The sequence below is a fragment of the Musa acuminata genome, chromosome BXJ2-3 (genome assembly GCF_036884655.1).
Source record: "Musa acuminata AAA Group cultivar baxijiao chromosome BXJ2-3, Cavendish_Baxijiao_AAA, whole genome shotgun sequence".
NCBI lineage: Eukaryota > Viridiplantae > Streptophyta > Magnoliopsida > Zingiberales > Musaceae > Musa > Musa acuminata.
In genome coordinates, this window is record NC_088340.1 from 42,464,342 (window position 1) to 42,477,000 (window position 12,659).

General features: G+C 38.1%; 4 protein-coding genes across 5 annotated transcripts in view; all 4 read left to right on the top strand.

Annotated features, from left to right (window-relative positions):
- The window catches only part of LOC103975101 (receptor-like protein EIX2), a 40,783-nt gene that overhangs the window by 5,076 nt on the left and 23,048 nt on the right, over positions 1-12,659 (top strand). The window lies entirely within an intron of this gene.
- On the top strand, positions 1,948-6,900 carry LOC103980109 (receptor-like protein EIX1). Of its 2 annotated transcripts, none has more exons than XM_065101254.1 (2): positions 1,948-5,268; positions 6,187-6,900. In XM_065101254.1, exon 1 carries the CDS (start codon positions 1,999-2,001, stop codon positions 3,997-3,999), a length of 2,001 nt encoding a protein of 666 aa, XP_064957326.1. In that variant the 5' UTR covers positions 1,948-1,998; the 3' UTR covers positions 4,000-5,268; positions 6,187-6,900. The 2 variants fall into 2 exon arrangements, with proteins under 2 accessions (XP_064957326.1, XP_064957327.1); XM_065101255.1 differs by having other exon boundaries at positions 6,289-6,900.
- LOC135607636 (receptor-like protein EIX2) lies at positions 4,800-5,261 on the top strand. The gene has a single exon (XM_065099590.1). It carries the CDS (start codon positions 4,800-4,802, stop codon positions 5,259-5,261), a length of 462 nt encoding a protein of 153 aa, XP_064955662.1.
- On the top strand, positions 8,673-10,358 carry LOC103975176 (receptor-like protein EIX1). The gene has a single exon (XM_065099591.1). It carries the CDS (start codon positions 8,673-8,675, stop codon positions 10,356-10,358), a length of 1,686 nt encoding a protein of 561 aa, XP_064955663.1.

A 12,659-nucleotide genomic window follows, 5' to 3' on the forward strand; every position in this document is an offset into this window, starting at 1 on the left:
CTTCGCCCATTATAATTTTGGTGTAAGTCGAGGCTTTGTTTGAGTCACCATTGAATTTCCACAACAATGTAATAAAATATTAATTGTAAGAACAGACTGTTACTAGTATTACTATTTCTTTAGATCATTTATATAAAAATAATGTTATATTCACAGAATGGTCTGTCACACTGTGACATGTTGACATCTAAATATGGTCAATTAGTGTCCTACCAAATCATCTCGAATTGAGGACATCAAAAATTGAATGCAGTAACCTAAGATTTAATTGGATAGCAAATATCTATGAATTACTTGTCGTGATTACCAAGTTCTAATATGACTCAAATTACGTGAAGAACAACATTAAAAAAAAAATACAAGTATGAAAAAAAATCCCTGGCAGTTATGATTTGATTGTTCTATACAAGCAGAATCCTAAAGAGGATGAGTATTATTGGATTTTATCTATAAGATTGTACTTTAAAATATATGTAAAAAAGTGTTTAAGAGTTTTTGAACTCGGATTTGAGTTGAATGAGATTTATTTTATTTTATTTAATTATTTTATTTCCTGTAAAACTATTCATTACAAAATAACTATCTACTAAATAGAGATAGTTACATATTTTTACTATGAAAGACTCTAGGTAGGTATGATCCTTGAAAACTCATTGGCTAATAAGCTCTTATTATAGGTTATTGCACCTCAAGTTACATACATCATAACTTAAGAGTTGGAGGGCTCTCGTTGGATGTGTCCTTGACTTAGTTTTCTAACTCGTTCATTATAAGTTTTAAGAGTACTGCTCCTCAAAGTTGCATGTTATCATATGCATTTATGGGGCATTATCGAGCATACTTCTGATTTAATTTTTATGAAGATCATTTGATTACGTCATTTCATCATGATACTAAATTTGTGACAAAGATTATCTCGAAGAAAGTTAGTTTTATAACGTTGATAAATGTAACAGATAATCTAAATCAATGTTGACACTTAGGAAGTGGCATGTGAAAGTTCCAATTACTCTTCTCGTGGTAGGAAAATATATATCTATACTATATTATTAATGAATAAACTGTAATTATTATAATAATTTAGCAAATGTGATTCCGATTGACTGGTGAATAAAATCTCTCACGTTAATGAATAATTCAACCCTTGCATCTTTATCATGAGTTAATTTTTTTATTTCACGGTTAAACTCTTCACATCTAAATCTCCAACATTCCTCAAACATCAAAGTCTCACATATTAATCAATCAACTCACACATCTTATATTTTGTCCGTGGTATGCATCAAAGTCTCAAAGAGATAGATATGTGTCTCAATCACGTTGACTTATGCCCGAGCAACACGATAAGATGCAAGACTTTGACTTGCGTCTCAATAACATGATAGAAGCTTCAATGAGAACATATGACTTCCCTCCAACCTCACACCAAATGGAAGATTGATGGAAATTTAGGTGTTGAAAGGCATCCCGGAAGAGTAGTTTCTTCCAATTTTTCACTCAATTCATATCAAACCATTTCATGAGAAATATCTATGTTTTCCAACGCCGAAAGTCTCCTTAACTTGCACGTCGGGGAACATAAACAATTTACATCCTTTTATGTTTTGTATAAAATTATTTATCGATAATTTATTCGATCATAATTAGCGTTTATTTGAGAGCATTTTTTTTCTCCGAATTTACTAAAGAGCTCTTTATTTTAGGGATTTTTACATAGTTTTACGGTGTGAATCTATCCAAGTTCGATTAAAAAAAAATCTCTAAAATCATCTAAAAATAGAAAACCCAATGAAATTACTATTTAATGCTGTATTAGCCACGCTAAAGTTCGAGTATGCTTGACCTTGACCGCGTGTTAGCCACAGCATCAATTCTACAGCTAATGTGCCTACAAGTCATGGGGATTTCCGGTGGTGATGTGCCTATATATACATGCCCACAGAGTTCTCCTCTCCAATCTCACACCTTAACTTTTCTCTTGTCTTGAGCGTTCAATCGATGGCTGCAGCTGGTAGCGGCAGTTTCCAGTGCGGACGTCTTGCCTCGAAGCGTCTCATGATGCTCGTGGCCTTACTTCTCGTCTCCTGCTGTCTCGGGCAAGGCTTCGGCGATGAGGATCATGTCGAGGTGGAGGGAATCAGCAGCAGTTGCATGGAGAGCGAGAGGAGAGCTCTCCTTGCCATCAAATCCGATATGTACGACCCCGGCGACAGGTTTTCTTCTTGGACCGGCAAAGATTGCTGTGGGTGGAGAGGTGTGGCCTGCGACAACACCACGGGCCATGTCACCAAGCTCGACCTCCGCTACCCCTATACAGACGATATATGGGATACGTTTTGGAAACCAATAGGCATCAGCAAGGTAAATCCATCTTTGCAAGAACTGAAGCATTTGGAGTATTTGGATTTGAGCGTGAATAACTTCTTCCATGCCCCTGTGCCTAAAATGATCGCTTCACTAGTCCACTTGGAATATCTCAACCTATCTCATGCCATGTTCGATGGACTGATTCCTCCTCAGCTGGGAAACCTCTCCAACCTACACTATCTCGATCTTCAGGGATGGTATGATGGTCAACTACACGTTGACGATCTCGATTGGCTCTCCCGTATTCCTTATCTAAAATATCTTGACATGAGTTATGTCAACCTCTCCAGGGCAACCAATTGGCTTTCTGAAATTAATTCGATCCCCACACTTGAACTGTTACGTTTGAGCGCTGCAGACCTGCCATATGTTCCATCTCCTTTGCCCACTTTTAATCTAACAGCCATCTTAACGTTGGATCTGTCTTCGAATTTGAACATGTCGACCATGCTAAGATGGTTTTCTAATGCCACCAGTCTCGAGTACCTTCTTCTTTTTGGCACTACGAGTCAATTTATCGATTCGGCAGGCACTGGGAGTCTCACTATCGAGTCGGTCCAAATTGCTCTAGGAGCTCTCAGTAATCTAAAGGAATTGGATTTGTCAGACAACTCCCTTAAAGGAGAAATTCTTGAAATTCTGAATAATGTCCGTAGCAGGGACCTAAAGCATCTAGACTTGAACTCGAATTATTTATCCGGAGATATTCCACAAACTCTATGGAGCCTTGGAAACCTGGAGTACCTCGACTTATCATGGAATTTCAATGTCACTGGACATATCCCAGCTTTGCCAGGGAATCTCACAAGCTTGCGATACTTATCTTTGAAGGGCAATTCGATCACCGGAGAGATACCATCGAGCATAGGCAACCTCACCAACTTGGTATTCTTAGATTTATCATCGAATAATATTGTCGGAAGTATTCCAGAGATCATCGGTGCTCTCATCCATATACAGGTATTATATCTCAATCACAATTATATTTCTGGACAAATACCAGCAATCATTGGGGATCTTCAAAACCTGCGTAAGTTGATTTTAGAAGATAACTTGATTACTGGACAAATACCTGATACAATTGGTGGACTCCATAACTTGACGGACTTGGATATATCAAATAATAATTTATCAGGTCAAATACCAAGAACAATGGGTGGTCTGTGCAACTTAACTTTGTTGGATTTGTCTCAGAACAGCATTGGTGGGGAGCTAACCAGTCTATTTGATGGTTTATCTGCCTGCGCACAACGGACGTCTTTACTATCCATACATATGGATCGTAACCGTTTAAGCGGTACTATTCCTTCAAGTATCGGTCGAGTATCTCAATTACAATATCTATACCTCTCCTCAAACTCTCTAGTAGGTAACATCACCGAAGCACACTTTTCTAATCTTACAAACTTACTCGGATTTACAATATCTTTCAACTCCTTGAACGTGATCTTACCAAATGATTGGCATCCCCCTTTTAATGTCGAATTCATTGGCATGAGCTTTTGTCATTTAGGAGCTGAATTGCCTGATTGGCTTCAAACTCAGACGCAATTAACAAATCTATATCTATGTGGAGTTGGACTCTCGGGCAACCTCCTGATTTGGTTTTCAAATTTCTCGAGAGGGTTGTAGAGTCTAACAATTTACAAGGTCAATTACCTTCTGCTCCCCAATCAATGTTGGATCTCTCCAATAACTCATTTGTGGGACCTATTCCCCTAAGTTTTGCAAAAGATACAAGTCTCTCTCTATTATCTTTGTCTCATAACCGTATCAATGGTAATCTGCCTCCCTTCTTTTGTGATATAGTAATTCAGATTCTTGACCTATCTAACAATTACTTAATTGGAGAAGTCCCGAATTGTTATTACTCATTCCCAACCTCTTTACCATCTTTACATTTGAATAATAACAATCTATCTGGAACAATTCCTCTGTTTTTGAAACATTGTGACCAATTAGTTACCCTTGATCTTGGTGAAAATAAATTGCATGGCAGAATTCCAACATGGATAGGAAGAAACCTCTCGTCGTTGAGAGTTCTTCGTCTGAGGTCAAACTTTCTAAATGGTACCATCCCAATGAATATAGTGAATCTCACTTCTCTCCAGGTATTGGATCTTTCTTCCAACAATCTAACTGGCAGTCTACCATCATCTCTAGGAAATTTCAGGGCCATGGTTGAGATACAAAATGATATCAGGTCAATGCTTCATATCGAAACATATTATTATAGCGAGAGCAGCTTCATAACCACAAAAGGATCAACGTTCGATTACACTACCATTCTGTCGCTGGTGACATGCATAGACTTGTCAAATAATCATCTCTCTGGTGAAATCCCAAAAGAACTGACGAAGCTTCTCGGATAGCGCTTCCTAAACTTATCCAACAATCATTTGACGGGGAGGATTCCAGAAAACATTGGTGACATGAAAACATTGGAATCGCTTGACTTATCTGTGAACAGTCTGATAGGGGAGATACCTTCGAGCTTTTCTGCTATGCATTTCCTGGAACGTTTGAATCTGTCTTACAACAACTTATCAGGAAAAATACCCACGAGTGGTCAATTGTCGACCTTTGACTCTTCGACATATGTGGGTAATAAAGGCCTTTGCGGTATGCCACTGCCAGATTGCCCTGTTTATCAAACTCCACCTGACGCCAGAGTTAAACATGAAGATGATGAGAAGCTCGACAAATTATTGGAGTACACCAGTATTGTGGTTGGGTTTGTGGTCGGCTTTTGGCTGTTTATTGGCACACTCATCATGAAGCAGGCCATCAGATTTGCTTTCTTCCGACGGATCGACAAGACCAGTGACTGGATCTATGTTCAGTTTGCAGTTAAGCTTGCGAAGCTCAAATCCAAATGGCAAACGATGACATGAACTGCCGGTAAGTGCTCGAATGCGTCACTTCTTCTACTGCACCTGAATGTCGTGTTGTCCTTCGTAGTTAATCGCATCAAAATCTTGTGTTACCATGTAATGATGTTATCATATTATGCTGTCATGATTAAGCTGAAATAAGCATCATAGATTCTCTGTATGCATTACATGTATTGGTTCTAGTATCATAACATCTCCATCTATCATCACTTTGCTATCGCCCAGCCTTCGCTTATGGATTGATACATACATATCTGACAACTAAAAAGATTAATTGCAAGAGTGTATGTCATACATACTCTGTTTGCTAACGAAATAGTTAATCTACCTATATTTAATCAATGTTTGAGAGTGGAGATTGTGTTCTTCGGTTATTGTTCTTACAATATATTATCATGCTCAAATTAGATAAAGATAATGACAATCACAATATAGAGAGACAATTAGACAATAAAATTGTATACACTATGGTGGACATGCTCTTAGTGTTTGACCCTAATCAATATCTTATTTCAGCGACAAATCATTGTTTTCTTAGATGAGATTGTATATTTTGATCCTCCTTCAAATTCATATAGTATGAGACTCACTCTTCATTTTCTACCAGAGAACATTTTTTTTCTGTAAAGATAAAATACATGTCCATCTATTTTTTTTCCTAAAAGTGAATTATTATTAATAAATAAATTTTATAAATTCATATCAATCCACTCTAGACTGCTTATTCCTATCATTTGGGTGCTAAAGCTTGAGATCTTTTGATTATATAATTATCTTAAGAGAGATATTCTATGTTTCTTGATTAAGTGTTTTTTTTCATTAATCAACATTTAATGTTATGTGCGTTTGTTTTCGTATTCATAACATGAGAGTATATATATATATATATATATTGTTCCTTTTTCCTGGAAATCATATTTTGCAGGACTCGAAGAACTTTGTTTTAGGTGTTACCAGAATGCTTTATATAAGTTCCCGATTTGCTGCTATTTTGGGGTTTCTATAATAAAAAGAAGATTGCCGCCAGTTCAGCTGATGCAGGAGTCAAACTAGAAGAAGATGATGATGGAGATACGCTTGAAACAATAATATTAGATGTTACTAGCGTTGTCGTGGGATTCATAGTTGTTTCTGGGGTTTCTATTGGCGTAGTGATCATGAAGCAAGGCTCAAGGATTACTCTCTTCCAACAAAATGACAACATTTATGGCTGGATGCAGATATGTGCAGCTGAAAGCTGAAGCCCAAAATAAAGACGAAGAATCAATTGAACTGTGGCTAAGTGCTAAGACTGTCTATGTAGACTTCATGTATTTATATGTTCTAGTGTTTTATTTCATGAATGACCATTTGGTGTTGTCCAGAAATAAGGTTATTGTTTAAAGATAACATCTGAGACATGGCATCAGGATTGCTCTGTTCCAGTTGATCGACAGGACTTGTGATTGGATCTATGTGCAGGTGGCAGTAAAGCTCAAGGAACCGAAATGCAAATGGCGAAGAATGACTTGAAGAATCGCTAAGCAACTCAAGCTCATGTCATCCTCTTCATGTTATGCTGTATTTATGTTTCATGTAATTGTTGTAGTCTCTTTAGAGTCTTAAATCTATTGGCATCTTGCTGCTGGTTTTTAGTGCAGTGAAACTTAATTTACTGGAGTTTTATAGAGTTTGAGCATTCGACGCTATAAAAGCACCAACAGCAACAGCACAGGCAGCAGCCTTCCCTTTTACATCATTGATGATGGATTCTTATCTTTCAGTACTGAAACATGTTCTCTGCTGAAATGAAACTATGATGGGCTGGTTCATGCGCATGAGGTTCCACGGATTGATGAAGTTGTCAGTGATCATGGGGCCACTAATGCAATATTTTGCTTTCAAGCAGTAGAGGATCTCATCGAGAGACTGCAGCCTGTTGAGCAGAGTTGCCAGCCTTGTTGGGCTCAAAGCCCATGAATACAGCTCATAATGGGTTTTAATTAATAGCCCGCATCTCCTTTTGACCTAATCGTAATCCAAATTAGGTGAATGTGATAGCTACGATATTTTTAGGTGAAAAACTGCAAAGGCATCAAATTGCAATAGCAACTTGATTCAAAAAAAAAAGAGAAAAGGGTAGAAAAATAAGAAAGAAAAAAAAAGAGGAAAGAAGACACAGACAATACAGAGAGATTGTTCTCAATTATCTAGGCAGTATTTTCATCTAAGATTAGATCAGATCTACAGTATATTTTTACTGTAATTACTTGAAAAGAATTTAGATATTATGCACAATGATGTAATCCTTGTATTCCAGTTATTCTCTTGATATTGTTGCTAAGGCTTTAGGTAAAAGATCGAGATTTGTATATTCATTATTCTTACTATTTGCATTGGTAGTTGAATAGTGATGCCTGTTTGATGACATAGCGATTGATGATGAGCTTATTCCCCAAAAGCCTTAGTTTGTTTTTTTTTTAACATCTTAAAATTTTTCACTAAGCATCTCTCTAGTTGTATAAAAAGATTATTTGATTATTATTTTTTTAAAAAAATTATAGTAACCTAGCCTTGATTATACCTCTGCCCTTGTTTGATTGGCATGTCCATCAACTCTCATGTAAAGGCAACAAGCGATTGGAAAAGGAGAGAGAGATGATTGGTGTTGCTCGCTAATTAATACATGGAGACATAAACGATCAAGAGAGGAGATGGGGGCGATCGACAAAGCTAACTTGCAAGTGAAGACATATATGACAATGGAAAAGAAGGGGAGGGGAATGATCGATAGACGGAGATATGATAAGCACGATGAAGAATAATGATCGATATGGATAAAATGATAAATTCAAAAAATACTATAATTTTGTTTAAATTTGAGGTCTTTGTGAGAAAAATACTAAAGTGAATTTTATTTTCTTCAAATATTCAATGTAATGATTCCATTTATAATAATTGAGAAAATAGGACTCCGATTGACTGGTCATCAACAAAATCTCATAATCATTCTAACTCTTGAATCAATGAATCATTCTAACTCTTGAATCATTCAAATCTCAGAGTTGATTTTTTCTTTCACGGTTAAATTCAATTCTTCACATCTAGATCTTCAACATGAAACACCCAAGTCTCACGTATTAATCAATCTAACTCTTGTATATTATATCTTAACCATGGAATGCATAGAGTCTCCTAGAGACAGATACGTGTCTCAGTCACGTTGACTTACGCTCTTACCATCGAACCCTCACATCACAATTAAGTGCCCTTGACTTTGATTTGCATCTTAGTCACACGATCAATTCCACACGCGGTGTGCGCACAAGTCCTGGGGACTTCCCGTGGTGATGTGCCTATATATACATCCCCACAGAGGTCCCCTCTCCAACCTCACGCCTTCTCTTTTCTCTTCTTTCGAGCGCTCAATCGATGGCTGCAGCTGGTAGCGGCAGTTTCCAGAACGGACGTATTGCCTCGAAGCGTCTCATGATACTCGTGGCCTTACTTCTCGTCTCCTGCTGTCTCAGCCATGGCTTCCGCGATGAGGATCACGTCGAGGTGGAGGGAGTCAGCAGCAGTTGCATGGAGAGCGAGAGGAGAGCTCTCCTCGCCATCAAATCCGATATGTACGACCCTGACGACTGGTTCTCTTCTTGGACCGGCGAAGACTGCTGTGGGTGGAGAGGCGTGGCCTGCGACCACACCACCGGCCATGTCACCAAGCTCGACCTCCACTACCCCTACACAGACGATAAGTGGGATATCTCAGACATCATGGAAACAATGGGTGGGAGCAAGGTAAATCCTTCGTTGCAAGAACTGAAGCATTTGAAGTATTTGGATTTGAGCATGAATAACTTCTCCCATGCCCCTGTGCCTAAAATGATCGCTTGGCTAGTCCACTTGAAATATCTCAACCTATCATATGCCATGTTCGATGGACTAATTCCTCCTCAGTTCGGGAACCTCTCCAACCTACACTACCTCGACCTTCGAGGATGGTATGATGATCATCTACACGTTAATGATCTCGATTGGCTCTCCCATATTCCTTCTCTAAAATATCTTGACATGAGTTTGGTCGACCTCTCCAAGGCAACCAATTGGTTGTGCATAATCAATTCGATCCCCACACTAGAAGTGTTGCATTTGAAGAATGCAGACTTGCCATATGTTCCATCTCCTTTGCCCACTTTTAATCTGACAACCATCGCTACGTTGGATCTGTCTCGGAATTCCAACATCACGTCTGCTATGCTAAGATGGCTTTCTAATGCCACCAGCCTCGAGTACCTCCTCCTTTCTGGCTGTAAGAGTCTCACTATCGAGTCGCTACAAGTTGCTCTAGGAGCTCTCAGTAATCTGAAGGAATTGGATTTGTCACATAATTTCCTTAAAGGAGAAATTCTTGGAATTCTAAACAATGTCAGTAGCAGGGGCTTAAAGCAGCTAGACTTGAGCAGGAATTATTTATCCGGAGATATTCCACAAACTCTGTGGAACCTTAGACACCTGGAGTATCTTGACTTATCACGGAATGCCAATGTCACGGGACATATCCCAGCTGTGCCGGGGAATCTAATGAGCTTGCGATACTTATTCTTGAGGCGCAATTTGATCACCGGAGAGATACCACCGAGCATAGGCAACCTCACCAACTTGGTATTCTTAGATTTATCATTTAACAATATTGTCGGAAGTATTCCAGAAACTATTGGTGCTCTCATTCATATGGAGGTTTTATATCTCGATCATAACCAAGTTTCTGGAGAAATACCAGCAACCATTGGGGTTCTCCAAAATCTACATGAGTTACATTTAGGAGGTAACTCTATTATTGGGCAAATACCTAATACGATTGGAAGACTCCATAGCTTGGAGTACTTGGACATATCAAATAACAATTTATCAGGTCAGATACCGAGAACAATGGGTGGTCTATGCAACTTGACCGTACTAGATTTGTCTCGTAACAATATTAGTGGGGAGCTAACCAATCTATTCAATGGTTTCTCTGTCTGTGCACAACGGATATCTTTACTATCTTTATATATGCAGCGCAATCATTTAAACGGTACTATGCCTTCAAGTATGGATCGAATATCTCAATTATGAGATCTATACCTCTCCTCAAACTCACTGGTAGGTAACATCACCGAAGCACACTTTTCTAATCTCACAAACTTGTTAGGATTTACAATATCTTTCAACTCTTTGAACGTAATCCTACCAAATGATTGGCATCCCCCTTTTAATGCCAGTTATATTGGCATGAGCCTTTGTCATATAGGGGCAAAATTACCTGCTTGGCTTCAAACTCAGACGCAATTAACAAGCCTTCATTTATATGGAGTTGGACTCTCGGGCAATATCCCGATTTGGTTTTTGAATTTCTCAAGAGGTCTCTATAATCTTAACATGAGATCCAATAATTTGCAAGGTCGATTACCTTCTGCTCCCCGATTGATTTTGGATCTCTCCAATAACTCATTTGTGGGACCTATTCCCCAAAGCTTTGCAAAAGCTACAAACCTCTCTCTATTATCTTTATCTCATAATCATATCAATGGTGGTTTTCCTCCCTTTTTTTGCAACATGCAATCACTTCAAGTCCTTGACCTATCCAACAATCACTTAATTGGAGAAATCCCAGATTGTCATGACTCATTCCCTACCTCTCTACAATCTTTACATTTGAATAATAATAATCTGTTTGGGCCACTTCCTTCCTTCTTGAAATATTGTAAACACTTAATTACCCTTGATATCGGTGATAATAAATTATCCGGGAAACTACCAACATGGATAGGAAAAAACCTTTTATCCTTGAAAGTTCTTAGTCTAAGGTCAAACTTATTATACGGTACCATCCCAGTGAATATAGCAAATCTCACTTCTCTTCAAGTTTTGGATCTTTCTTCCAACAATCTGTTTGGTAGTCTACCATCATCTCTAGGAAATTTCAGTGCCATGGTCGAGATACAGAATGATACCAAGTCAGTACTTCGTATCTATGACTATTATTATGGCGAGAGCATCTTAATAGCAACAAAAGGATCAATGGTTGAATACACAACCATTCTCTCGCTGGTGACATGCATAGACTTGTCAAATAATCATCTCTCCGGTGAAATCCCAAAAGAACTGACCAAGCTTCTCGGGTTGCGCTTCCTGAACTTATCCGAGAATCATTTGACAGGGAGGATTCCAGAAAATATCGGTGACATGAAACAACTAGAATCTCTTGACTTATCAGTCAACAATCTCACAGGGGAGATACCTTCGAGCTTTTCTTCTATGCATTTCCTGGCTCGTTTGAATCTGTCTTATGACAACTTATCAGGAAAAATACCAACGAGTGGTCAATTGTCGACCTTTGACTCTTCGACATACGTGGGTAATAAAGACCTTTGTGGTACGCCACTGGCAGATTGCCCTGTTTATCAAACTCCACCTGACGACAGGGTTAAACATGAAGATGATGAGAAGCTCGACAAATTATTGGAGTACACCAGTATTGTGGTTGGATTTGTGGTCGGCTTTTGGCTGTTTATTGGCACGCTCATCATGAAGCAGGCCATCAGATTCGCTTTCTTCCGATGGATCGACAAGACCAGCAACCGGGTCTATGTTCAGTTTGCAGTTAAGCTTGCGAAGCTCAAATCCAAATGGCAAACGATGACATGAACCGCCGGTAAGTGCTCGAGGGCGTCACTTCTTCTACTACACCTTAATGCCATGTTGTACTTCGTAGTTAGTCGTATCAAAATCTTGTGTTAGCATGTAATGATGTTATCATATTATGCTGTCATGATTAAGCTGAAATAAGCATCATAGATTCTCTGTATACATTACATGTATTAGTTATAGTATCATAACATCTCCATCTATCATCACTTTGCTATCGCCAGGCCTTCGCTTATGGATTGATACATACATGTCTGACAACTAAAAAGATTAATTGCAAGAGTGTATGCCATACATACTCTGTTTGCTAAGGAAATAGTTAATCTACCTATATTTAATCAATGTTTGAGAGTGGAGATTCTGTTCTTCTGTTATTGTTCTTACAATATATTATTATGCTCAAATTAGATAAAGATAATGACAATCACAGTGTGGAGAGACAATTAGACAATAAAATTGTAACTATTATTGTGGACATGCTCTTAGTGTTTGGCTGAAATCAATGTCTTATTCGAGTGGCGAATCTTTCTTTTCTGAGATTAGATTGTATATTTTGATCATTTTCCAAATTCATATGGTATGAGAATCAATCTTCATTTTCTACCAGAGTACATATGTTTTTTTCTGCAAAAAAAAAAAATCCATGTCCATCAAAATTTTTTTTCTTTCTAAAAGTGAATTATTATTAATAAATAAGTTTTATAAATTCATATCTATCCCACTCTAGAC